Source organism: Lacerta agilis, chromosome 5 (genome assembly GCF_009819535.1).
Source record: "Lacerta agilis isolate rLacAgi1 chromosome 5, rLacAgi1.pri, whole genome shotgun sequence".
NCBI lineage: Eukaryota > Metazoa > Chordata > Lepidosauria > Squamata > Lacertidae > Lacerta > Lacerta agilis.
The window spans coordinates 91,394,465-91,419,157 of record NC_046316.1 but is presented as its reverse complement, the minus strand read 5'-3'; the positions used below and the strand labels follow the sequence as shown (position 1 = coordinate 91,419,157).

The window sequence follows — 24,693 nt, the reverse complement described above, 5'->3', positions numbered from 1 at the left end:
CCAGGGTTTCAGGCAGGGGTGTGTGTCTGTCTCTCCCGGCACTACCTGGGGATGCTGAGCAGGGGGTGAACTTAGGGCCTTCTGCATGCAAGGTAGGTGCTTTGCCTACTGAGCTACGCGCTTTCCCAGGGCCTTCTGTAGCCCTGGGTACCGAATCACTTGCCCCTCCACCTTTTTTCTTTTTTTTTCTATTTTAAAAAAGGGATTTACATATTCTTATCCTGCCGCTGTTCAGTGTGCGTGCATGATGTCTGTCTTGCCTACCTGTTTGCCCCTGTTCACTTCAGAGTGCGTTTTTCTTTGTCTTTGCCTGTTTGTCCTGTATCCCTGGAATGGTTTGCAACATCGGCAGTGAAATCCAAAAACGTCAAACATAAAACATGAAACAAATGTTAAAGGTGGTGTTAATATAATTCAGCAGAGAGAGAAACACTATGACCAGAGTGAAATTGTGGGGATGGAGGAGGGGTCCCTGGAAGAACTCTGTTTTCTGGTCCTTGAGCTCAGTCCCTAATTTTCCTTTGCTGAATTTTTTTAAAAAGTATAATGTGTTCACATATGTGGTTGAGCACACAAACCCCTTCCTACCCCTCTCCTTCTGAAACTGTTTTGCCTAAATAGCAGTGTGCCTGAATGTCTTTGAGCTAAAAGTACAGCTAGGCATACAAATAATAACTACTGTAAAATTGAAATACCGGTACTATCTATATAAATAAAAGGAAGCTATTGGTGTCAGTTCCAGGGCATGTGCCCGACTCTAAAGAAACCTGTGCAGGGCAAGCTGCTGCTGAGTAAATAAATATAGCAGGCAAATATGAGTCTTGTGCAATATGTCATGGAGGAGCCTGTGTGAGGAGAGAGAACGCAAAGATTAATTATTATTTAAATTTCTATACCACCCTCTGCCCAAGGATCACAGGGTTGTTTACAACATAGAGACACAAAATGCATACCATAATAACAAACAAAAACAATACCCCTCGCAGTTTAAAAGGCCATATATTGTTTAATTAGCCAAAGGCCTGAAATAATAGGAATGTTTTTGCCTGGTGCCTAAAGGTGTATAATGAAGACACCAGGTGAGCATCCCTGGGGAGAGCGTTCCACAGACGGGAGCTACCACAAAAGAGGCCTGCTATCATGTTGTTGCCCTTTGGCCCTCTCACAGAGGAGGCACATGAAGAAAGGCCTCAGATGATGATCACAGGGTCCTGGTTGGTTCATATGAGGAGAGGTAGTCCTTGACTTTCTGCAGTCCTGAGCCATTTAAGGCTTATAGGACAAAACCAGCACTTTGAATCTGGCTCGAAAACGCATTGGCAGCCACTGCAGTCGGACCAGGATTGGTGTAATATACTCAAGCCGTCTTGTCCCGGTGAGCAATCTGGCTGCCAAATTCTTCACCAGCTGTAATTTCCGAACCATCTTCAGAGGAAGCCCCACGTATAATGTGTTGGTGTTGCAGTAAGCTAACCTAGTGGTTTCCAGAGCGTAGAGGACAGAAGCTAGGCTATCCCTGTCCAGATAAGGGAACAGCTGGGCCATCAGCCAAAGTCAATGGAAGGCACTCCAGGCCACTGAGGCCACCTGAGCCTCAAGCGACAGCGATGGATGCAGAAGTACCTCCAAACTGCCTACGTGCTCCTTCAAAGGGAGAGTAACCCCCTCAGGAGCAGGCAACCTCCCAGGCAACCGGTACTGGGAATTCTTGGTGTGAACATTGGAAACCACCTTGTATTGTTGGGCCATATAGCTCAGTATTGTCTACACTGACATAGCAAGTAACTCTCTAGGGTTTTAGACAAGAGTCCCTAGGGCAGGGGTCAGCAAACTTTTTCAACAGGTGGCCGGTCCACTGTCCCTCAGACTTTGTGGCGTGCCGGATTATATTTTGAAAAAAAATATGAACGAATTCCTATGTCCCACAAATAACCCAGAGGTGCATTTTAAATAAAAGCACACATTGTACTCATGTAAAAACACGCTGATTCCCGGACCGCGGGCTGGATTGAGAAGGCGACTAGGCCGCATCCGGCCCCCGGGCCTTAGTTTGCCTACCCATGCCCTAGGGGTTCTACCTGGAGAAGCTGCTAGGAATTGAACTCTGGATGTTTGCATGCAAAGCCGATCCTCTGACACAAAGCTATGACTGACCCCCCAGGGTATGAGAAATATGTAAGGGTCTATTTAATTCCATTTGTGATTATTTATTGTACTCCAGAGGGGTTAAAACCAGGGTGGATTTGATTTAAATCAAACTGATTTAAATCATGATTTAAATCACTAGTCAGTAAGGCTCAGGGTGGATTTAAATAAAAAATCCGATTTAAATAAAAAAATCAATTTAAATAAAAAAATCTGCTTTTAAAAAAAATTTAAATCTGATTTTTTTTATTTAAATCCACCCTGAGCCTTACTGACTAGTGATTTAAATCGTGATGTAAATCAGTTTGATTTAAATCAAATCCACCCTGGTTAAAACATTATAGTCTGGCCAGAATTGTTAGTAGTTCTTCAGTGGATTCCTCACAAGCCACAACAAGTTTCTGAAACTCTTTTCTTTCCCCCTCTTTCTGTGGCTGCTTGCTGCCTGCTTCCACTTGTTATACTTCTAGCAAGGTATGGGACTTACCCTACTATAAAAGTGGTATACCGTAGCTAAGACTTAAGTATTGTAACTGAAATAAATACCGTACATATTCTTCCTGTGTTTATCCCTGCCTCCATTTTCTTCCCCTTCTTCTCTTGCCCCCCTGTGATTGCAAACTCTGAAGGGCAGGGACTTGTCCATTATATATACTCGTTCCGACATACGGCAAAGGCTGCAACTTGGGCCTAATGCAGCTTTGATCGGCTGCCTTGGTGACACCCAGTATTTTTCATTGCAAGGGTTATAGTGTGTTGAGATGAGTTTCCTAGAAAGGAGGGCATTGTTGCCCAGGGATATGTGTGTTTTTTTCCTTGCTAGACTGTCTTCTTTCTTTCTTGGGTCAAAAGGGTGAGTGACAGCAATTTTCTCCTAATCAGGGCAGCCTGTGTGCCCCTGTGCTGATTGGGATATCCCCAAAGAACTGAAAATGTAGATTTTTCTAGTGTTTCAGGATCTGGTATTTAGGGGTAAACTGTATATGGACGTTCCATTTGTGGGATGTAAAGAAACTCACTGAGAAAGAAAGAAAGAAAGAGCTATCTTCCAGCGTCTAGTCATTTTTAGTGGCTTGCTGTGTTAGGAAGAACTTTGATCTCCTTTGCACCACAAGTGAGGGTGTTCACTCCACCCATTCGTTGGGTTATCCTGGACTGCCACAACATAAAAACATGAATTTGGGTGGGGCAACACTACATCCTCTGTATAATTTTGTTTTGGGAATACTTTTATTAAGTATCTGGGTGTGATTATAGCACTGACCATACTTAATAACCTTTTCTATTTTTACTCTGAGCCTCCTTGAGGACGATATTAAAGGTTTGAAGGAATCCCTCCCCTTGCCTCCACCCACACCCCCAGTCAAATGGGATAGATACTTTGGGGTGTGTGTGTCTGTGTGTGTTTGTGTGGGAGCTTGATGGCTTGTGTGCAGTTGGATACTCCTCTGTGAGACACGCAGAACTGTTTTCTCTGCAAGGTGTTCCCTTTCCCTTTGTACTTCCACTCTGCTTGTGAAACTCTCTGGTCTGCATGCGCTGGTGAGCCAATGGACCTGTGTTTGGTTGGTGGGGGCAGGTGTGTTGGGGCTGTGTGGCTGTGGATCCCTATTGCTTTTTCCTGGAATTGTAAATATCTACCCACATGCACCTGTGTGTGCAAGTAAGAGAGTGGTCGCTGGTTGAGCTCAGAGGTGGTAGGTCACTAGGAAATATCTGCCGCTGTGATAAGCTTTCCTTCTGAACGTCACACATCTCTGTAATATGTTGACACCATGAAGTCCCACGTGGGGATGAGTGGGTCTGACCCTGGCACCACAAGGGGTGCCTGAAGGAGAAATGAGCGTTCAGGTGAGAGATTGCTGGGAATGAAGAGGAGGGTTCAGGTCTTTTCTCTCAGGTGCCCTTTACATGTGATTGGAGCAGAGGTGTGTCAGGGCTGGGTGATACCTGCTTTTCAACATCATGATATATCATCCACTAAACATCACAGTATGCCGATATATCACGACCTCTGAAATAAGGATGTGTAACTTAACGTAGACTTAAGGGGCTAAAGCTGACACATTTTTACTTGCCTTTAACCTATTGTTACAACCATTTTTTTAATAAAAATAATACAGAACGACAGGGGCAGCAGGAATCATGAGAGAAGTGATGACCAGCTTCACGGTTTTCCCCATATCGCGATTTTTACACATCGCGATCCGTGATTTATCGCCATGTCAAATATTATGAAACTGTTATCACGATGTGGACTCCAACCGATTTCGGACTGTGTATTGATACATCGCCCAGCCCTGGTGTTTTGTGTGCAGTTTGGTGCTCACTTTGTATCCCATTCCACTTCCTTTTAGTCTTGCTTCGTATAGACCAGAGAAGGGGAATCTGTGGCTTTCCAGACGTTGTCCCACCTGCCCCAGCTAGCAGGCCCACAGTCAGAGATGATGGCATCTTTGGTCCAAGAATATCTAAAGTGGCACAGACTGCCCATTCCTGATAGAGGGAAGGAAGATAGCTAGCTGGTGTGACTCTGTTGCAAAGATCTGGAGCCTCCTCCTCCTGTACTGTGTGTGCATTGGTTTTAACTGCTGATGAATAATTACATTTTTAGTGCTTTTGCGCTGAGCTCCCTTTAGGATTTCTACTGTTTTAAGGTTACAATAACTTGGCCGAACCCTCTTGCCTGTCAGTCCTGCCTCCACCCCTGAATCTAAAGTTGGCTGGATGTTCCTTGGGTCAGAGAACTCTCTTCTGCTTGTCTTACTCTGCCCTGTGTCCTGTACACTGATAGACACTGCTGTGCGATAAAATGATCAGGGTGGTCCTTCAATTGCTGGAGTTTACCACTAATGAGTTTTGTATTGATGTAAACCTTCAGAACTTATTTTGTATAGCTAACTATTTAGCTCTATCCCCAGTATATTTTATCTTATTGCTGCGGCTAGTGGCTAATGCAAATAAAGTTTCTATCTATCTCCACCACTTACAAGGGAATCTCCACCCTTCCTGTTGAAACCATCGTAAGAGTTTCAGAAAAAGAGAGAGAGAGAGAAAAGAAACATGGTTATTTTTGGAGAGCCTGAGAATGGACATGATCGGGTTTTTGTTTTTATATGATGGCTGCTCCTTTACCTTGGCCACATTTTGTTCTTAGGAGCAGAGTGGGTTGAAATGATTTGTGCACAGCTAGGATGAAAATATTTGGCTTAGATGCCTCTCTCTGTCTCTCCCTCTCTGGAATACCGCCATATGCACTGCTCGGGTCATAAACTGGTCACTCCTGCCCCAGTTAAATATTGTGAGTCTTCTGATGTAATAAAACTACAGAACTTATTGAAGTGCTGCTACCATGTTCTACCTCTCTCTCCACTCCCCTCACAAATGAAAAAGAGAGAAAGACTAAAGGGAAGGTTTGTGGCTCTGTAGTGGAAAGCATGTCTGGCAGTGGAGAATCCCAAGCCCAGCGTTCCAGATAAGGATCTCCACTTGCCCTCTGTTTAAGGCTCTGCGTGTGCATCTCTTTAAATGGGCTTTCACCAGTACGCAAGCCATTCTTCCAGGTCTTGAGCTAAATTGCTTTGCAAATATTCCTATCTCCAAGAAGAAGGCACTTACAAAAATTATTGGAGCTTTACTTATTTATTTTTAGAACCATAGAATCATAGAAAGTTGCTAGGGACCTCTAGGGTCATCCAGTCCAACCCCCAGTGCAGGAGTCTCAGCTAAAGCATCCATGACAGATGGCCATCCAAACTCTACTTAGAAACCTTCAAGGAAGGAGATGTCCTGTCAGAATCTCCTTTCTTATAACTTCAATCCATTGGTTCAGGTCCTACCCTCCAGAGCAGCAGAAAACAAGCTTGCTCCATCTTCTGTGTGACAGCCTTTCAGATATTTATTGCATTTCCTCCCAGTCTCCTCTTTTCTAGGCTAAACATACCTAACTCCCTCAACTCTTTCTCACCAGGCTTGGATTCCAGACCATTGATCATCTTTGTCATGCATTTATTTATTGCATTTATATCCCACCTGTAAGGTCCTCTGTTGGTTGCTCATGAGTAAGCAGGCAAAACTCCGAGTTTCCTTTAAGAGTTTTATTGTGCAAACTGTCTACAGTGCAGAGCTAATAAGTTCATGTCTGTATCAAGCATCATCAGAATCCGGGAATGGCCCCTTCCGGTTCTGACCCCAACAAAAGAGCTTCGGTATACGGAAACCCCGCCTCCCATCCTTTTGTTTCACCCCTCGACGCCTTTGGGGCGCCGGAAGCTGTGTGTCTCTTTCCTTGCCCCTTGAGCGAGAGGAGTGCGAGGGCTCTTCAGCATCCTCAGAGCCTTCTCCCTCCATACCCTGAAAAGCCTGCCCCTCCCCGCTCGAAGCCTCGCTGCTCCTTCGGCTGCCGGAGGAGGTGCTGCTGGTCAGGTGGGACCGGGGCTCTCTATAGCATCCCAAGAGCCCTTCCACCACCTTGCGCTGCGCCGGGGACAGTTCCCTGACACTACCTTTTTGTCCAGGGAGCTCAGGGTGGCATACATGGTTCTCCCTGTCCTCATTTAATCCCCACAACAACCCTCTGAGGTAGGTTAGGCTGTGAGACAGGCAGTTTGGGGGAACTGAGACCCAAGGAACCAAGGGAAGGGCGGGATGAGAGCCTCATACAGGACCTAGGGCAACCTTTCCCTACTTGGTGCCTTCCAGAAGCTTTGGACTACAACTCCCATCAACCCCAGCTAGCACAGCTGACAGGAGTTGTAGTCCAAGTGATCTACGGAGGCACCAGGCTGACCCGGAGACAGGAGCGGCTGTGCGGCCTTAGTGGGAAAGGATGTGGGGAAGGGCCATTTAAAATAACGGAGCCAAATCTCTGACCTCGTGGCGTTCACATCTACCTTCTTGCCTGTTTCTGATTTGCTCGTGCAATCCTGTCGCATAGTTGTTCTGACGCTAGTAAGTAAAACTGCTCCTCTGCTCAACGCCGACCTCATGTTTGCGCTCCTTTGATGGCAGGTGACACTCCCGGGATATGGAACCGCAAGGATGTGCACGAGGCACTCCCGCCCACGCTCCGAGGGATGGACCCAGCAAGCCCGCCGTCCCTCAGAAGAACGCGTACGCGAGGCTCGTGCAAAAGCACCACAGCGGGAGGTTCCGCTCCTACCTGAACCACATCGCTCAGAAGCTGCAGCTGGAAGAGGGGACCCTCAACGACTCGGGTTCGGACGCAGAGCCGTCCTTGAAAAGAGGCCTGGTGAGGGACGCCCTGTCGAAAAACGGGGTGAAAGTGCCTGGGACTTTGCTGGCCAGAGCCCTGCATCCAGGCCAGCCGGAAAAGTCTGAACGCCTGAATGAGGAAGGTTTGATAAAGAGGCAGAGCCGTGCAAGCGAGGCTGGCAAGGGTGACTACGAGGAGGATGCCGCGGAGGAAGAGGATGATGACGGCTCTCCTAACCGCCACGGTGATGCAGCTGCCCCTGCAAGGGCAGGACAGGCGTTGGGGGGCCACAGGACGTTGTCCCCAATGGCCTCTTTTCTGCCGAAAAACCCCAGCTCTGGAGAGAGGGGCAGAGAGGAGTATTGGAGGAGCAAGTGCAGCGGCAGTGACGGTCCTGCCGCCTTGGAGAGAACAGACAGATCCGTATCTGCTGGACAGTTCGGTGTGGATTTGGCCGCAGGGAATTCCAGGAAGGCCAGTCCTTTCTCCAGCCAAATGCATGGTGAGCTACTGAGTGTCTTAAATGGTTGCAGTTGTTGATGCAAATAGCAACGTGGCTCGCATTTTGATGAGGATGGTGGTGATAAGAGCAGCTGAAAGCTTGCAGCTGGTTTAACCTGCTGGCATCCCCAGCAAGGAACAAATAGGATTTCGGCTGCTTAGAAGCCACCTCTAACTGAATTGTTAGGTGTTGGCCTCAGATGTTTGGGTGTCTGGAATATTATTCAGCCCTGTTTCTCTCTGTCACCATTCATCCATGTGCCATGTGGTCTGTCCTGCTAGCTTTACCCATCAGCAACATCCCAGATAGCTCCAGTGATTCCTTGCTTGGACTTGCCGTCAAGGCAGTGAGCTTGTTTGTGCCTGCTTATTATTACAGGGCGCATAGAGCACCTCTTTGTAAACAGGGGCACACCCTGGTCTCATCAGGCTTACATGCATGTCCCAGCAGTTGCCAGCTTTGTAGGGGATGCTGGGCCTCTGTATATAGGGGGTCCTGTCACTCTTGCCTGTGTAATCTTACTGCTGCAGCACCCCAATATGATATCCCGCTGCTGTCAAGTTTCAGGCCAATCTAGGAGCTCATTTCTGGGCGTAGGGTACCACAAGTGAGGTATGTTGCGGCGTAGCATAGTAGCCTTGAGACTGAGCTGAATTGGGAAGCTCAGGTCTTGCTTCTACTATGAACACATTAGAAGGCCTCAGACAAGTCACTCTCTCTCTCAGCACCTGCACATCTGCAGTATTGGGATAGTATTGGCCTGCCTCCCAGGATTGTTGTAAGGATCATAACAAAATATTGTGTGTTACTCCCTTGGAGCATTCTGAAGTGCTACACAGATGCCAATAATTATTCTTAGCATCTGTTATGTGCTTTCTTTTCCCTTCCCCTCGATGACTGGAGTGGGCAGAGGGCACACACTGGTGATGGGAGGGTCTCCCTTCCTCTCCTTCCCGGCCCTTCCTCTTCTTTTAAGCATTGTCCAAGCCCATTGAGCTAATTGGGTGTCTGCCTGCACACCATGGAAGGAATTCAGTGTAGTGCTAAGTAGATCATGCCATCAGCGCAAACATTTCTACTTTCCTGAGGGAACAGTCTCCCCTCTCATCCCACTGTGTGTTGTTCTGATGGTTCCTCTCCCAAGCCAATTTGGGGGGGAGGCACAGAGGGAGGGGAGGTGGGAAAGCCCCTTTGAGCTGGTGAAAGCCTTTGTGCTGGCTTTTGCTGGAAGGACCAGTTAGCTGAAACCACCACCCCCCAATACATTTAAAGCATATTCCCTCCCTGCCTCCCCCCAAGAATTTTGGGAACTGCAGTTTACCACTTGCAGAGCTACAGTTCCCAGCACCCTTAACAAACTACAGTGCCCAGGATTCTTGGGGTGGAGGAGGCATGTGATGTAAATGTATATGTGTACACAGCTTAATTCTGCTTAGGAGTTTGGACCTTTTGTGTTTGAGAGGGAAGCGTTCCAGCTATTTTACGTGCAAAACCGGGGCACACATCTGTGCTTGTTTCTGGCCACTAAGCATCATTGTCTCTCCCACTTAAGGGTTTTGACTTTTCTGTAAGTTCCTCTGCCTGCTGTATCTATTTGTTGTGTGATCGCCTGTTCCACATTAGCAGATTTCCGAAGTAGGCAAGTTTGTAAACTTGACCGCAACACTTCTCTTTCCTCATCTATATTTCTTAATTTTTATTTTTCAAATACATGCCAAGCTTTTTAGCCTTCAAGGGGTTTTACATTTTTAAAGACCCTTGGAAGCGGTCAAGGTGTGATTGCCCTTATAAGAGAATAAGAACTTGGTTTCATTCAGCAGCAGGTTAAACTAAGTGGATAGTTAAACTAAGTGGATAAACTGAGTGTGTGAGGATGAAAGAGAAGCTTGCGCCAGCCACATTATTTTTTTAAAAAACGCATTAGCCCAAAATAGTGGCAAAATTGGGAGAGCTACTTACCAGGAACAAGAGCTGTAGAAAGCTCTAGGACCAGTGACTGTTGATGTTTTGTAGAACCCTCCCTTAGCAACAGCTCAGATTGGCTAGCAGTGATTCCGTCGCACCAGTTGTGCTTGGTGGTGACTCTTGCCTTCCATTGCAGCAGGCGGCCAGTCAGGTCAAGCTTGCTTCAGCCGCATTGAGTTTCTGTTCTACAGGCGCACCTTGGCGTAGGTGGGGCACTTAGTTTGCTCCTGCTTACCGCACAAGACATGTCGAGGTGTGGATTGTGCAGGTTGAGCAGGCTGTGGGATGGACAGGGAGATGAGATGTTGAGAGACGGTTTGAAACTGTTAGCCATTTCGCGGTATGAAATGAGCTTCCTGGTAGGTAAAGTGCCATGGGAGAGCCCTCACGTGTTCTAACCAGGAAGATGAAAAGATGTGAATGGCAGAAGGATGGTGATAGGTGGGAATTCTCATGACGCCGGGGAAGGGCTGAGTAATTGAGTGTCTTGAAATCTTGTGTAATATATTTGATTCCAGCCCATTGCAATAGTAATACTGCCACCTTTTGATCTGTGGATCCACAAGGCAGCTTACAGCGTATTTGAAATCCTTACGAAAAACTAAAGACTGAACAGCACAGCAACAAAAACTAATAGATGGAAGTAAGGAAGTGGAAGAAAAGGGCAACCAAAGCAACGAAGGTGCTGGGCGTTGGAAGTTTCAGGGCAAACAGAGCATAGTTAAGACTTTGCTGCTACATGGTGGAGTAATGGGCGGCAACCTGATTGGCTTAAAAATGAGTTTAAACAAATTTAAAGAGGGTAAAGCTGTCAGTGGCTACTAGCCCAGATGGCAATGTTCTGTTAGACATGGCCTCTGAATGCCAATTGCTGAGAATTGCAAATCGGGAGAGCGCAGTTGCACTCAAATCCTTCTTGCTGGTTTCCCATGGTGATCAGGTTGGCTGCTGTGAGAAGAGATTGTTGGACTAGGCGGTTCTTTGGTCTGATCCAGCAGGACTTTTGTTACATTCTCATGCTCAATTAATCATGGCAATATTTTAGCCCGGGGTTTCTCAAATTTGGGTCTCTGGCTGTTTTTGGACTACAGCTCCCATCATCCCTAGCTGGCAGGACCAGTGGTCAGGGATGATGTGAATTGTAGTCCAAAAACAGCCAGAGACCCAAATTTGGGAAACCCTATTTTAGTCTATCAAAAATCTAGGCTTTGGGTCTGGTTCATTGGCAAAGCTCATCTCATGTTCTTAGCAAAGCAGTAGTGATAGTTAAATACGGTAGTCTTTAAGGTGCCATAGAACTTGGTTGTGTCTTCTGCAACTGACTAACTTGACTGCTGCTCTGGTAGTAAAAGTGCAATAGCACACAAACTCAGTGAACCCCCAAAGATTCATCAAAGGCCAAAAAGATGGAGTGAGACACATCTGCTTAGGAAGGGAGTTCTACAGTTTTGGCACCACTATTGAAAGGAGCTTTGCCCTCATGGCCACCCGCTGTAAGGTGATGGAGGCGCATGGATTGGGTCCTCCAATGAGCATCTTTATATATGAGGAGGTTCACTTCCATGTTCAATATTTAGCTTCTGTGTCTTGGAAAAACCCTGTTAACTAACAGTCTTTGTTCTGGACACTTGGTCTTCAAGTGATCTTGCTTAAATAGAGAAGCAAACAGAAATCTGTCTCCTCACTTTGGATATCCTTTTGCAGTGCACAATTGCATTGGCTAGGCCAGGCAGAAGTTGAAGTCCAAAATATCTGGGCATCCCCTGGTTGAGGAAGGCTTGTGCTGTGCAGTAGGTTTGTGGACTGTGTGACCAGAAGTTATGCTTCTGGGCTGAATGAAGACTGCATTTGATAGCAAACACACACACAAATATTCGTATAGCAACTTATTGGTACACACAGTACCCAATAAAGAATACAAATCAGAAAGCTGGTTTAAACCAGTGATTAAACTTGACCCCTTTTAAATCAAGCTATAGCTTGTTCACATGGGAAGATGAGAGCTTGGCATCTGTGAGCAGATACTTTGAACACCACTAATGCTTGGGGTTTGTTTCCTGCAGGTGGCTTATACACTGCTATATATTAAGATGCTGTAATTTCTGACTCAGCCTCTCCCCCAGTGCCTTCCAGATATTTGGAGCTAGGACAGGTCTCGAGGGCAGTAGGTTGAAGAAGGCTTCTCCGGCTATTCAGGGTTACTTTCAGCCTGGCAGGGTAATGGAGCTCCCTGTTAACAGTTTGCAAGACAGAAATCTAATAAGCTCTGGACACAATTTCATATTGCAAAATTGCACCTCTCTGGTCCATTTAGGGTGAGTCATATGCCATATTACGTGGAGCCCATCTTTGCTGTAGAAACTGGGCCAGGGGACCTTATGTCCTCGGGTACTAGATGTGAGTTTTTTCTGGTGTTGACTCAGGGGTTGCGCAAAATGTGCTCAACAGACCCAGCTTTATCGAACCCATGCAGGTGCCAGGAGTCGTAATTTATAGAGCAACGTTTTGGCGCAAGGGACCAAAATCCGTTCTGTGTTTGTTTAGACCGGTCTTCTCCGAAGACTGTTCAGATTTATCTTAATCCTGGTTCCTGATCAAATGGAACTGCTTAGGAAAGTGAGCTGATTTAATCCAGTTCCATTGCTGGTGGGTGGGCATGAAACTGATCTCTGCTGAGATCTGTGGGATCTTATGCTGACTCTGCTAAGGGTACTGAGCCTGACATCATCTCTAGGCCTGGGGTGGCGCAGGAGGTTGAGTCTCTGGGCCCTTTTCACTGAGACTACAACTATCTATTTATCTATCTAGCCAAGACCTGTGAGGTTCCAATTTATTGGAAGGCCAGAGCACCAGTTGGTGTGGAAACCTTCAAGCCCCAAACAATTTCCCCCCTTAAATCCAGTTTACTATCTGTAAATGACGTTAATCGGAGTAATAGGATACAGAAAAGAAGGGAGTCTGGATTTATAGCATGGCACTGACTCTGCAATTGTTTCAAAATGTCTTTGCAAATTTCTCTCCTGATTTCTTGGTAGGGAAGGGATGGATGCATTTCTAAACCTTGTGCAGTTGCGATGCAATGTTTTTTGGCATGCACCAAGAACAGTGTTAGTACAACAGTGGATAGATCTTCTGTTGGGAGCTTATATCATGCTCTTGTGCAGGGCTACCGTTCTTAAAACCACATATTCAAAACACAGTGTCAGCAATTGGAGCCTGTTGAAATTATCAAAAAAGGAGAGGAGCTTGTGCCAGTGTTCCCAAAGGTGCATTATCATGTGCCCTCCATATCTTTGTGACTACAGCTTCCATCAGCCTGACATCTCCCCCATCCTTGGATCTTGACTGTCTTCACACACTAATACCACCTCCTGTAGAATTCTATCTGTTATATTTTATCTGCACAATTGGAACGAATTTCAGGAATCAAAATGCTTTTTCTGTGCATCCTGAGCAGAAGCAGCCACTATTAAGAAAAAGAGGAATAGGCCAATACATACATGGACTGTCCATGGGTCAAGTAACTTTTCTTCTTTAAGTCCTCAAAGTTCTTAACCGAGCTTGAGGTTGTCATCTGAACTTGCCAGATGTTTAACAGATAATCAATCACTGTCAGTCCGTAATTTGAAAAATAAGACTTGCCCCAAAATGGCAACTAGACATCCTGTTTTGGCGACTGCAACCTAGGTTTAAGGAGCCATTTGGCTCCTAGCTTCATATATCTTGAGTTTCTAACACTGGCTTCTCAGACTTAGACGTTACCTGTCTTTCTGCTAGCTTTACCCCTTCATACCTCCTTGCTATGGCCATGTCCTTTGGGTGAATCTAAGTGCTCTTGGCACACATTGTCTCCTCTCCCAGCAGTTGGGACCGTCTTCTTTTTTTCATATCATTTTTATTAGTTTTACAACAGGGGTCAGCAACCTTTTTCAGCTGTGGGCCAGTCCACCGTCCCTCAGACCATGTGGTGGGCAGGACTATGTTTTTTTTTTGGGGGGGGGGGAATGGACGAATTCCTATGCCCCACAAATAACCCAGAGATGCATTTTAAATAAAGGGACACATTCTACTAAGGTAAAAACACGCTGATGCCAGGACCGTCTGTGGGCCAGATTGAGAAGGCAATTGGGCCGCATCTGGCCCACGGGCCTTAGGTTGCCTACCCCTGTTTTACAATAATACTTTCCATTGCAATATCTCCTCTTATATTATACATTTTGGCTTTTTAGGGCCCTGACTTCCTTCAAACCTTCCTTATGATTTTCTATCTTTCATTTCAGATTTCTGCAATTTCACTATATAACCATTGCTTTAAAATAAAATAAAAAAACATTAAAACATCATACGGTACATTCTTATTCTTATCTGCAGTAGTTTTTGTACCTTTCCTTACAAAGCTTCTTGCAAACCTATCAATGTATTTGATTCAATACAATTGTCTTTCAAATAATTTAAAAATTTGGTCCAGTCCTTGATGAACTTCTGTTCTCAGATTCTTCCTGTCATTTTGGCCAGTTCTCCATTAGCTTCAATTGCAGTTCTTCTTTTGCCGGTAATTCCTCTTGTTTCCACTTCTGTGCTAATAAAATTCCTGCTGCTGTTGCTGCGTATAGGAAAAGCTTAATATCTTGCCAGCAGTTGGGACCTTCAACTAGCCTTGCCTGGTCCCTCTGTCGTCTCCACTGAATGTTGCTGACAGTTTTCCATAAAAATAAAAGCAAACCTCCTTGAGTATAGAAAGCTATTTGGGAGAAAGATTCCTGCCTGCTCATCTCCCTGCCCTGCTAAGTTTCTGCATGCAAAGAGAGGCTTGTTTGTTTTAAACATTGGAGCATTCCACCAAACTTTTAACTTATTTTTATTCTACCTTTCTGCACTTTGGGCAGCAAACTTGGGTTTCCCACGCTGTCTCTTAGTGACCAGATCCAGGGCTGCTTGGTTTTCAGCAAATAGCTGCTGCTTCATGTGTCTTCAGAGCATGATATTTTAGCCCCCTCCCCGCCGCTTGCAGCCTACAAGCCCCTGTCTCAGGTTTATCACCATAGCCAGGCCATTCTCGTGGCACAATTGCACATTTCACTGTGCTCTGGAATATTTAAGCTCCCTTTTGCTTCCTTTCTCTGCCTTCTTTTAAGAGCTTCCTGTAGGCTTTTTATTTCTTTCTTTCTTTCTCGGTCCAAAGAAAGCAGAGAAGTATCCTTGGCCATGTTTTCCTTTGCTTGCATTCTGAACCATCTCCGAGGCTTTTTATAGTGCAGCAGGGCCTGCCCTTGGCCAAAGAGAAAAAGGGGAAATTTTAGCTGGTGTCTCGGGGGCAGGTGGGTGGCTGGTGGGGGTGGAGCCTGTGCAGCAGATGGATGGAGAGACCCACGGCCGCGTCTCAAAGCCCAGCACTGACAGGCGGACGGAGAGCAGCTAGCAGGCAGAGGAGGTGGCCAGGGGGTCACGAGCAGGGTGGAGCAGGTTCACGGAAAGTCCTGAAAAACCATTGGCGTGCCGCAGCCCCTCCCTGACAAAGCAGATGTTGCCTTGCGCTCAGCTGGAGCGCAGGAACTGTTTTGATAAACTTTCGGCCCCCTGCTACTAAATGGCTCTGGGGCCAAGCCTCAGCCGAGCGCGCCAGGATGGTGTATCTGTGGGCCTTGCATAACTTCCTTGCGCTGGGCTAGTCTGAGCTTTTTACGGTATTCTGTTCTGCATTTGCTCAGGTTGCCCGTGACCTCCTGAAGCACTGAGGCTACTAGCCGTACACTCCCGCATGGCTATGGAGGACAATTCTCATTCTCTCTGTCTCTCAAATTAATGGTTAGTGGCACATGATTCTATTCTCCTTGCCTTATATAATAATAATAATGATTATGATAATAATATTTATTTGCCGCCCATCTGACTGGTTTCCCCGGCCACTGTGGGCGGCTCCCAACAAAATATTAAAAACCCAATAGAACACCAACCATTAAAAACTTCCCTGAACACGGATGCCTTCAGAGGTCTTCTAAAAATCAAATAGTTGTTTATCTGTTTGACATCTGATGGGAGGGTGTTCCACAGGGCAGGCACCACTACTGAGAAGGCCCTCTGCCTGCTTCTCTGTAGCTTCATTTCTTGCATTAAGGGAACTGCCAGAAGGCCCTTGAAGCTGGACCTCAGTGTCTGGGCTGAACGATGGGGATGGAGACACTCCTTCAGGGATGTAGGGGCAACGCCGTTTAGGGTTTTAAGGATCAGCACCATCACTTTGAAGTGTGCTCGGAAACATACTGGAAGCCAATGTAGATCCTTTAAGACTGATGTTATATGGCCTCTCACGGTCACTAGTCTGGCAGCCGCTTTCTTCTTTAAGTTCTCAAAGTTCTTAACGTAGCTCAAGGTTGTCATCTGAACTAGTCAGATGTTTAACTGATAATCACAGTTGGTCCATCATTTGAAAAATAAGACTTTAGAGCTGTCTTGCTCAAAAATGGCAACTAGACATTCTGTTCTGGTGACTGTAACCTTGGTTTAAGGAGCCATTTGGTGCCCATCTTATATAACTGAGTTTCTAACCACTGATAGGGATGCATATCCGAACCAGACTACAACACAACTATGAAAGCAGCTTAAGCATATACAAGCTATGCTGGATCAGATCAATAGTCTGTCCAGTCCAGCATCCTGTTTCCACCAGTGACTACTGGAAAGCCCCTCCCCTCGCTGTTTATCCCCACACCAAGTATTCAGAGATATACTGCCTCTGAACATGGGTGCTCCACACTGCCATCTTTAATAATAGCCACTGGGACACACGCTGCTCCTCTATTAACTTGTCTAATCCCCTTTTAAAGCCACTTGAGCCAGAGGCCATCACCACATGAGCTGGAGGGGAGGTGGAATTTGTCAAGAACGCTGCATCTGTGTGTGTGAGTTTGGTTTGGTTAAGCCTGGGTAACCTTTGCCTTGGCTCTGTGACTGCTTCCCATCAAAACAGCGCAACGAACAGCTGCCTCTGTTTTCTTACAAAAAACTGTGTTTGACGGGGGTTTTCAGGCAGGACATTTGATCTCTCGAGTTATTTTGATAAAACAAGAGGGTCACTTTTGATCTGTCAAACAGAATCTGTGTGTGCCGCTGCGATCCACATTCAAGACCATGGCACCCGTGTTTGCTGTTCTGCCTGGTTTGCGCAGCTTGACGTCGCCAGCTTCCTTCATACCAGGCGCACGAGTAATTGTGGGAACTCATTGTGGGATTTTGATTTGGCAGCTTTTTCTCCTTAGGTAATGCTGCACATGGCTGGAGCAGCAGTGAGCCGGATGGAAGGTTAAGAAATGCAACACCCCAGACCTGTTCCTTCTTCCTTGCAGAGTATTTAATTTTGTGTTGGAAGCTGCCTTTTGATCTCGGTATAAACTACTTAGAATGGCCCTCCAAGCAGTGTTACAAGCTCAGATATACAGGTGAAACTCGAAAAATTAGAATATTGTGGAAAAGTCCATTTATGTAAGCAATTGTTTTCATTAGCTACTGGAGTTTAATATATGAGATAGACTCATGACATGCAAAGCGAGATAAGCCCAAGCCTTTGCTTGTTAATAATTGTGATGATTATGGTGTGCAGCTGATGAAAATCCCAAAGTTGAAATTGTTAATTTGGGGTTCTCATCAGCTGTACGCCATAATCATCACAATTATAACAAATAAAGGCTTGACATAGCTTGCTTTGCATGTCATGAGTCTATCTCATATATTAGTTTCACCTTTTAAGTTGAATTACTGAAAGAAATGAACCTTTCCACAATATTCTAATTTTTCGAGTTTCACACACAGTGTTTAGTTGCTATTTTGGGGCAAGACTGCTCTAAAGTCTTATTTTTCAAATGATGGACTAACTGTGATTGATTATCAGTTAAACATCTGGCAAGTTCAGATGACAACCTTGAGCTCGGTTAAGAACTTTGAGAACTTAAAGAAGAAAAGTCCCTTGATTCAGGGACAATCCACATATCTATTGGCCTATTCTTACCTCTTTCTTAAGGGAGACATGGACCAGTCATAATCTAAGAATATTCTTCACAACTGAGAGCACGGAAAAAGCATTTTGGTTCCTGAAATTCCTTTCGATTGTGCTGATAAAATATAACTGATAGAATTATACAGGATGTGATATTAGTGTGGGTAAACAGTCCAGATCCAAGGATCCCCAGGCATGCACCTCAAGATGGTGGAGATGTCAGACGCCATCCTGGTGCCCAGGCATCTTCACTTGGTCGCAAGTGGCCAATACCAAGGTTCAAAATGCACCTGGCTAATTTCAAAGACTGCCTCTAAGGTCTCTGGCACAGGTCTTGCTCTGTAGGATGGCGGGGGGTGGGGGGAGGCTCTAGACCCCAGCAGCTCCTACAAGCAAAGTGTCATTCCTACTGTGGGATTTTTCAAAGTATTTTGGAGTTGTGTGCTTACACACATATTTGCCACACCAACAAGAAGGCATTCTTGAAGTGCAGTGGATGCTTATCCAGGAATTGCTTTAAGAACTGAGGACCAGGCTATATGTTGCATCTTTGTGGCATCTCCCTTTTTGGATAGTTTATTATCCCCCCTCCCCCACTAGCGGGAAGGTAAACGGCGTTTCCGTGCGCTGCTCTGGTTCGCCAGAAGCGGGTTTGTCATGCTGGCCACATGACCCGGAAGCTGTACGCCGGCTCCCTCGGCAAATAAAGCGAGATGAGCGCCGCAACCCCAGAGTCGTCCGCGACTGGACCTAACGGTCAGAGGTCCCTTTTTACATTGCATGGGGCTTTTTCCTTCCAGTATCCTAAAGCAAATCTCCACAAATCTGCTCCCCGCCCCAATTGTCTGGTGCAAGCTTGTGTTCAGCACAGTATGGGAAGCCCCTTCTCCTATTCCAGCTCTGCAGAAGGGAGGATGGGTCTCATGTGTTGCTCTGGGCTTTGCAGCAGACAGATTCTTGCTCTGCTTTTGCCACCTCCCAAGTTCATCATGATGTCAAGGCAAGCCCCAGCACCATTATCACACCCTGCAGTTCCCTGGCATGTTTCAGAGGACTTGTGGCAGCCAGCGCAAATTATGTCTAGCTAGTAACCAAGCCAACATTTCTGGACTCTGAAATTTATAAAGCTCTAAATGGCTTAGGACCATGGCATCTAAAGACCTAAACTTCATGCATATGGATTTGCCCAGTTTTTAACATCAGCCACAAACCTCCTGTCCTGTATCTCTGCTCCTCCACTAGCTAAAGTAAGGCCCATGGAGACTGGCCACAGGGCCTTTACAGTTGTAGCACCCCATTTATGGAGCCTCCTTCCCTGAGACGCTCTCCTGGCGCCGTCTCTGTTTTTATGTTCAGCACCAGTTGAATAGCTTATTTGCCCAGGCCTTCTAATGCTGGGTTTTGAAATCCGTTTAGCGATCTTGGCTGTATAAGTGCTGCTTTGTTCGTTGGAGGTATTTCCTTGTGTTTACTGCTTTGTTCGTTTATCTGTTTCATATATACCGCTCTGTGAGCCTTGCTGGCCGAGTGGCAGATTTCTATTTAAGCTTAAATAAGTAAATTTCCACGCAGTAAGTTTAAGAGTCCTGTTGCAGCAACGGCAGAAGTAAGGCATGACAAGGGATTTGGCTGTGGCGTGGTTGCTGCAACAGAAGGGTGGAGCACCTTCGCTCGGGGGCAGACTTCCAAGGGGCACAGGTCAGGGGTGGGGTGGGGGCTTCGGGGGGGGGCAAAAGTGAGAGGAGCAATGGGTGCGACTCTTGCCTTTATGTGTGCTGGGGTGCACCTCAGCCACCCAAAAGCCAGTGGTCTCTGTGCGCTCACAGTCCATGGACCCTTCCTCTCTCATCCCAGCATGCATCATGGCTCAAGAGCTTCTGGGCCTCAGGGCAAGACTCTTAAGGAGCCATGGGAGGGCTGGGCACCCCTCATCCCACCCCTACCCCTTTGTTGCAAAAACCAGGGGACACCCCCTCCCCAATTCCTACATATTCTTGGACAGCTGTGAGTTAAAGCCAAAGAGATTGGCTAGGCTCCTTTGAACTCCTCATATCTGCAGCAAATACATGGAAACAGTGCAGGAGCCTTCCTATCTAGGGACGATGTGTCGAAACCATCTTGTTACCTGGAAGCAAATTCTTCTAATTTGTTTTATCAGTACTTTGACTTTGCTCCTGTTTCCTCCAATGTTGCTGCTAGCAAATGTGGAAGGGTTTTTTTTTTTTTAAATAAAACATATAAAATCCTATCTCTTTCTCTGTGTGTGCATATACTGGGCTCACTTTGCCTATAATTAGATTATGATCTAACACTGAGAACAATGAGACACTACTTGAATGCAAGTGGAAGAAACTGAAAGGGTCTGACACCTAGTTATGGACTAGCCTCAGAAGGTTGCAGATGGAAGTGTTTTAGTGGGGAAAGTTACCGAACAATGGGAGACTTTGTCCATTCTCCCCCGGGCCCCCCCCATTTCAAACACTTCTATGCCAAATTGTGTTTAAAAATCAGAAGGAACAATTTAGTGCTGTGAGCTGACGGTCAGAATCCATTGCTCCGCTTGGTAGGGAGTCACCTGGGAACCGTACAAGCCTTTAACGATGCTCTCGCATGGTTCCTCTCGCCCTGGGAGATCTGGGTTAAAGACATAAATAACTGCAATGTAAACAAAGCTGAGAGTTCATCGGCAGGCGAAAACGCCCAGCGCTTGAGTATTGTGTATGGGCAGAGAACCTCTCTCCCCTCCTCTCTTTTCTCTGACTTCAGTTGGCTTGTTGTCTCTCACGACTGAAGCTGTGCGGCGGGTGAAAGGTTTTCGAGGAACCCGAGACTGGCCTTCTGTCCTTTGGGTTGCCTTACTTTCTCAACGTGCAGTAGAGGAGCTGTTGCTCTGGGGCAGAGCATGTGCCTTGCGTGTCAAACACCCCAGGCTGGATCCGTGCCATCCCTGCTTAACAGAACTGGCACAGCAGGGCCAGGGCAAAGAGGTTCTGCCACCCCTAGCGTGTGCGCACACAGGCGGGACGCACTCAGGCACACAGCTTCTGCGTGTGTGCTCCCTTCCTCCTTTCCAAGAGAGATTTCCCCCATCATTTTTGACACACATGAAAGTGGGTGAGTGGGTGGGTTGGCACTGCTGTGCTGCAGGAAGATTTATCTGCTTCAGGCGGCACTGTTGGTGGGGGGTGTATGAAGACGGGAATCGACGTCTCAATAGTGCAGCAATGTGTTATCCGGTGGTGGGGTGGGGTTGCTGTGCAAAATAAATGAGTAGTAAAGGAGCCAGATTTTGCTGTAAAATTTGATGATTCCCCCCCCCCCCCAAGTGTAAAGGTGCAAAACTCAACTTAAGTTCATAGATTGTAGAGTTGGAAGGAACCCTCAGGATCTTCCAGTCCAACCCCCTGCAGTGCAGGAATATGCAGCTGTCCCATATGGGGACCGAACCTGCAACCTTGGCGTTATCAGCACCATGCTCTAACCAACTGAGCCATCTGCTTGGGTAAGCAGGCCAAAGATCCATTTAGGCCCAGCATTCTGTTCTCGCAGTGGCCAAACAGATGCCTCAATGGAAAGCCCACAAGCGGGATCCGAGCACAAGACCCCTTTCCCACCGGCAATTCCCAGAAACTAGTATTCGGTGTCATACTGCTTCCAAGAGGGCAGGGACAACATGGCCTTTGTGGTTACTCGCCATTGATAGCCTTATCCTCCATAAAATTGTCTCACCCTTTTTCAAAGCCATTTCAAGTTGGTGGCCATCATTAGTTTTTGTGGGAGCGTTGTAAAATCAATACAGTGAGAGGCTCTAATGAGGAGGGGCAGGATTGTAGCCAGCGAGAGGCCTTACTCTGAGACTCTTTTGTCTATATTCTACCCTTGTGCTTCTTTGATTCTTCTAGGTGCACACAAGCAAGGCTTGGCGAGGACCAGAAACCACTCTGAATCGGCCAGAGCCCCCCCAAATGTGGAGAGGAGGCGGCAGCTGTCTGAATCACATACAGACACAATGAGCAACTCTGACTGCAGAATGGGCCAGCGGCAGCTGGGGGCCCCCAGAGGTATGAATGGGGAGGTTCCGCAGTTGAAAAGTGAAGCTTGCTTTCTGCATGCATGCTCTCGATGCCTATAAAAGATGAGCCCCATGGAAGTCTGCTCAGAAATGGGGGTCGCCTGGGATGATCGGCTGCGTGCTCTTTTAAAACCCGATGTTGTGATCTGAGACATTCAGGTGTCTCAGATCAGCTTTACAAGTCACTGTGCATCTGCAGGAATCCAGAATCAGGCCTCATGAAAACCTCAGGTCCTTTATTCTCTTCAGGCAGCCAACAAATTTTCGGTGCTCAGATGAAGCAGAACACCCTGTCCTGTAGATCCCGATTCCCTTCTCCTCTTCCCTTCTAATTTCAATGTCTCCCTATACTTCCTATCTCTCTTGCTAAAATGTCCAGGTTACCAACTGTTGCAAAGTACGGTATACCTGCAGTTTGGTTTTTTTTAATCATTTGGCGCAATTATGGAATAGAGATAAACAGCAAGGAGTAAATATCAAGGAGTTACAATCGTTCAAACGCGGTCATTATATCTCAGCTTAATGAGCCAAGATAGGAACAAACTCCTTTCTGTGCCCTCAGCCCTGCTGCTCGAAGGCCCATCAAGTCCAGCATCCTCTTTCCTAGAGTGGCTTTGGAAGGTCTGCCCTCAGAGCATGCTGCCTTTGGTTTTGGAGTAAACATACTGTTGTCTTGACCAGCAGCCATTGATAACCTTGATCCTCCATTAAGTCGTTTGATCTCTTCAGAAAACCACCTAAGGTGGAGGTTGTCGCCCCAACTTGTGATAAAGAATACCACAGTTTTAACCAGTGCTTTTTTCTTCTTCTTCTAAAAAAATAAGTTTAGGGATGCTCTCATTTTGACTCAAGAAAACCACCATTTTATAGTTCAAATTGGGGAAAACTAAATACAGTAAATGGGCAAAAGTACAAAGAATGTTCATTACCTCATATTACAAGCTGACAGCTCACAGTAACTTCCACCATTGCCATGAGGCTGTGTGTACAGTCATAGCTCGTGTTGCGTATGTTCGAGTTATGTACCTCTGCGACCCGGAAGTCCTCCATGGAGCGCGGGTTCTGCGCACTTCGCGCGTTCGCAGAAGTGCAAAACCCTCCAAACTTCTGGGGGTTTTTCTTTTTCTTTTTTGTTTGTTCGCGTTACGTATTTCTGGGTTATGTGGCGCGACCCGGAACGGATCGCGTACGTAACACGGGGTACCACTGTACTAACATCTTCCCCCCCTACTTCCAACTCCTACTTCACACATTAAACGCTTGCTTCCGCCTGAGACTCAAGAAACACCATGACAGGAAATGGGGCTGCCATCGTGGGTAGCAATGGAACTGACGATTCACTGTGCTAGAGAACAAACTAAATTTTTTAAATTTTTTAGTTTCTTCTGCCGTTAGATTCACAAAACGTTTAGGGGTATGTGTCCCCCTGCATCCCCCCAGAAAAAAGCACTGGTTTTAACTATGCCTTAAATGTGGAGAAGTTCTCCCATTTGTCTGTCCCCGACCTTCTGCCATTCAGTTTTACTGGATGACCCAGGATTCTGATATCACAAAAGAAGAAGAAGAACTATTTTTCTGGTCAGTTTTCCTGCAGCATCGATAACTTTCTGTCGTGCCCCCACTTACTCATTACCCTCCCGCCAAATACCACAACCTTTCCTTGTAAGGCAGATGCTCCAACCACTTGATCATTTTGGTTGGCCTTTCTGAACCTTCCCCAGCTCTGTGATGTCCTTTTCGAGTCAAGGCAACCAAAACTGGACACAGTGCGGAAGCACCCTAGGTTCTTGAAACAGCATTTATGATACTGGCTGTTTTATTTTCAAACCCTTTCCTAATGATCTCGAGCATGGAATTTAGCTTCTTCACAATAGCCGTGCACCAGGCCAGCATCCTGTCTGAGCTATCCATGACAACCCCAAGACCCACCCTTTGGGTGAACTAGGGAACTAGCCAGGATGGCTTCTGTTGACAGCCATTTCCTGTTTTCTTTGAACAGGTAAACCATTAATTGAAGGCTTCCTGCTTTGTTTGGTGGCTGGTGCAAAGGGTGGGCGGCAAGTGTGAAGAAAGGGCTCCCTTAAATGATCATTCTGGGTTGCTGGAAAATTAAGCTTCCTTAGCCATGGTTTTTGCATTTCTGATCTGAGCCATTGGTCTATGTAAAAACAAACAGCTTTGTTATATATGGTGAGGCAGTGATTCTGGCTTATTTTTTCCCAGGCGGTCCCTACACCACCTGCTTGGCCCCTGGCGACAGAAAGAATCGGAGCAAGCCAACTCGGGGGAGGAAGAAAGTATTTGAAGCCTACATGTCAAGGGAGGATGTCTCAGCAGGACTGAAAAGGAAAACACTTATCCAGGTACTTGGAACGACTGCAAAAGCAGCAAGCTGTTACTGCTGTGGATTTACTGCTGTGGATTTGCATTTTGGGATGCTACGATGGAGGCGGTCCTTCTGTATTCCCCCCCCCCCCGGTGCTTGTTTACCTGTGTAGCTCTCAGGTAGGACTGCAGGCATCAATGGGCTGAATTGGTAGATGGGCATGTTAATCAGCGGAACAGATTGGAGGGGAGCTTTTCAGGTATTTAAAACTCTTTCAGGCAGAAGACGGGAAACCTTTTCCTTCTCGTCCTCCCTGCCTCTTCGCTGAGGACAGGGAGCAAATGGTTTTATAGTGTAGGAAGGTGGGATGCTCTTGGCTAACCTTGAACCTAAATCTCCCAAATTAGTGGGCTTCAAACGTTAGGCCCTCCTCGAGTCCCCACTGCGTCACCCCTTTGCCAGACTTCACATAACTTCT

General features: G+C 46.5%; 1 protein-coding gene across 1 annotated transcript in view; it reads left to right on the top strand.

The window, feature by feature from the left end:
• DIS3L2 (DIS3 like 3'-5' exoribonuclease 2) overlaps positions 1 to 24,693 on the top strand; it is a 200,418-nt gene that overhangs the window by 850 nt on the left and 174,875 nt on the right. Inside the window, exons 2-4 of the mRNA XM_033150865.1 lie at positions 7,156 to 7,862; positions 21,720 to 21,878; positions 24,113 to 24,252. Coding sequence (XP_033006756.1) covers positions 7,172 to 7,862; positions 21,720 to 21,878; positions 24,113 to 24,252 — 990 coding nt within the window. The 5' untranslated portion in view covers positions 7,156 to 7,171. The remainder of the gene's footprint in view (positions 1 to 7,155; positions 7,863 to 21,719; positions 21,879 to 24,112; positions 24,253 to 24,693) is intronic.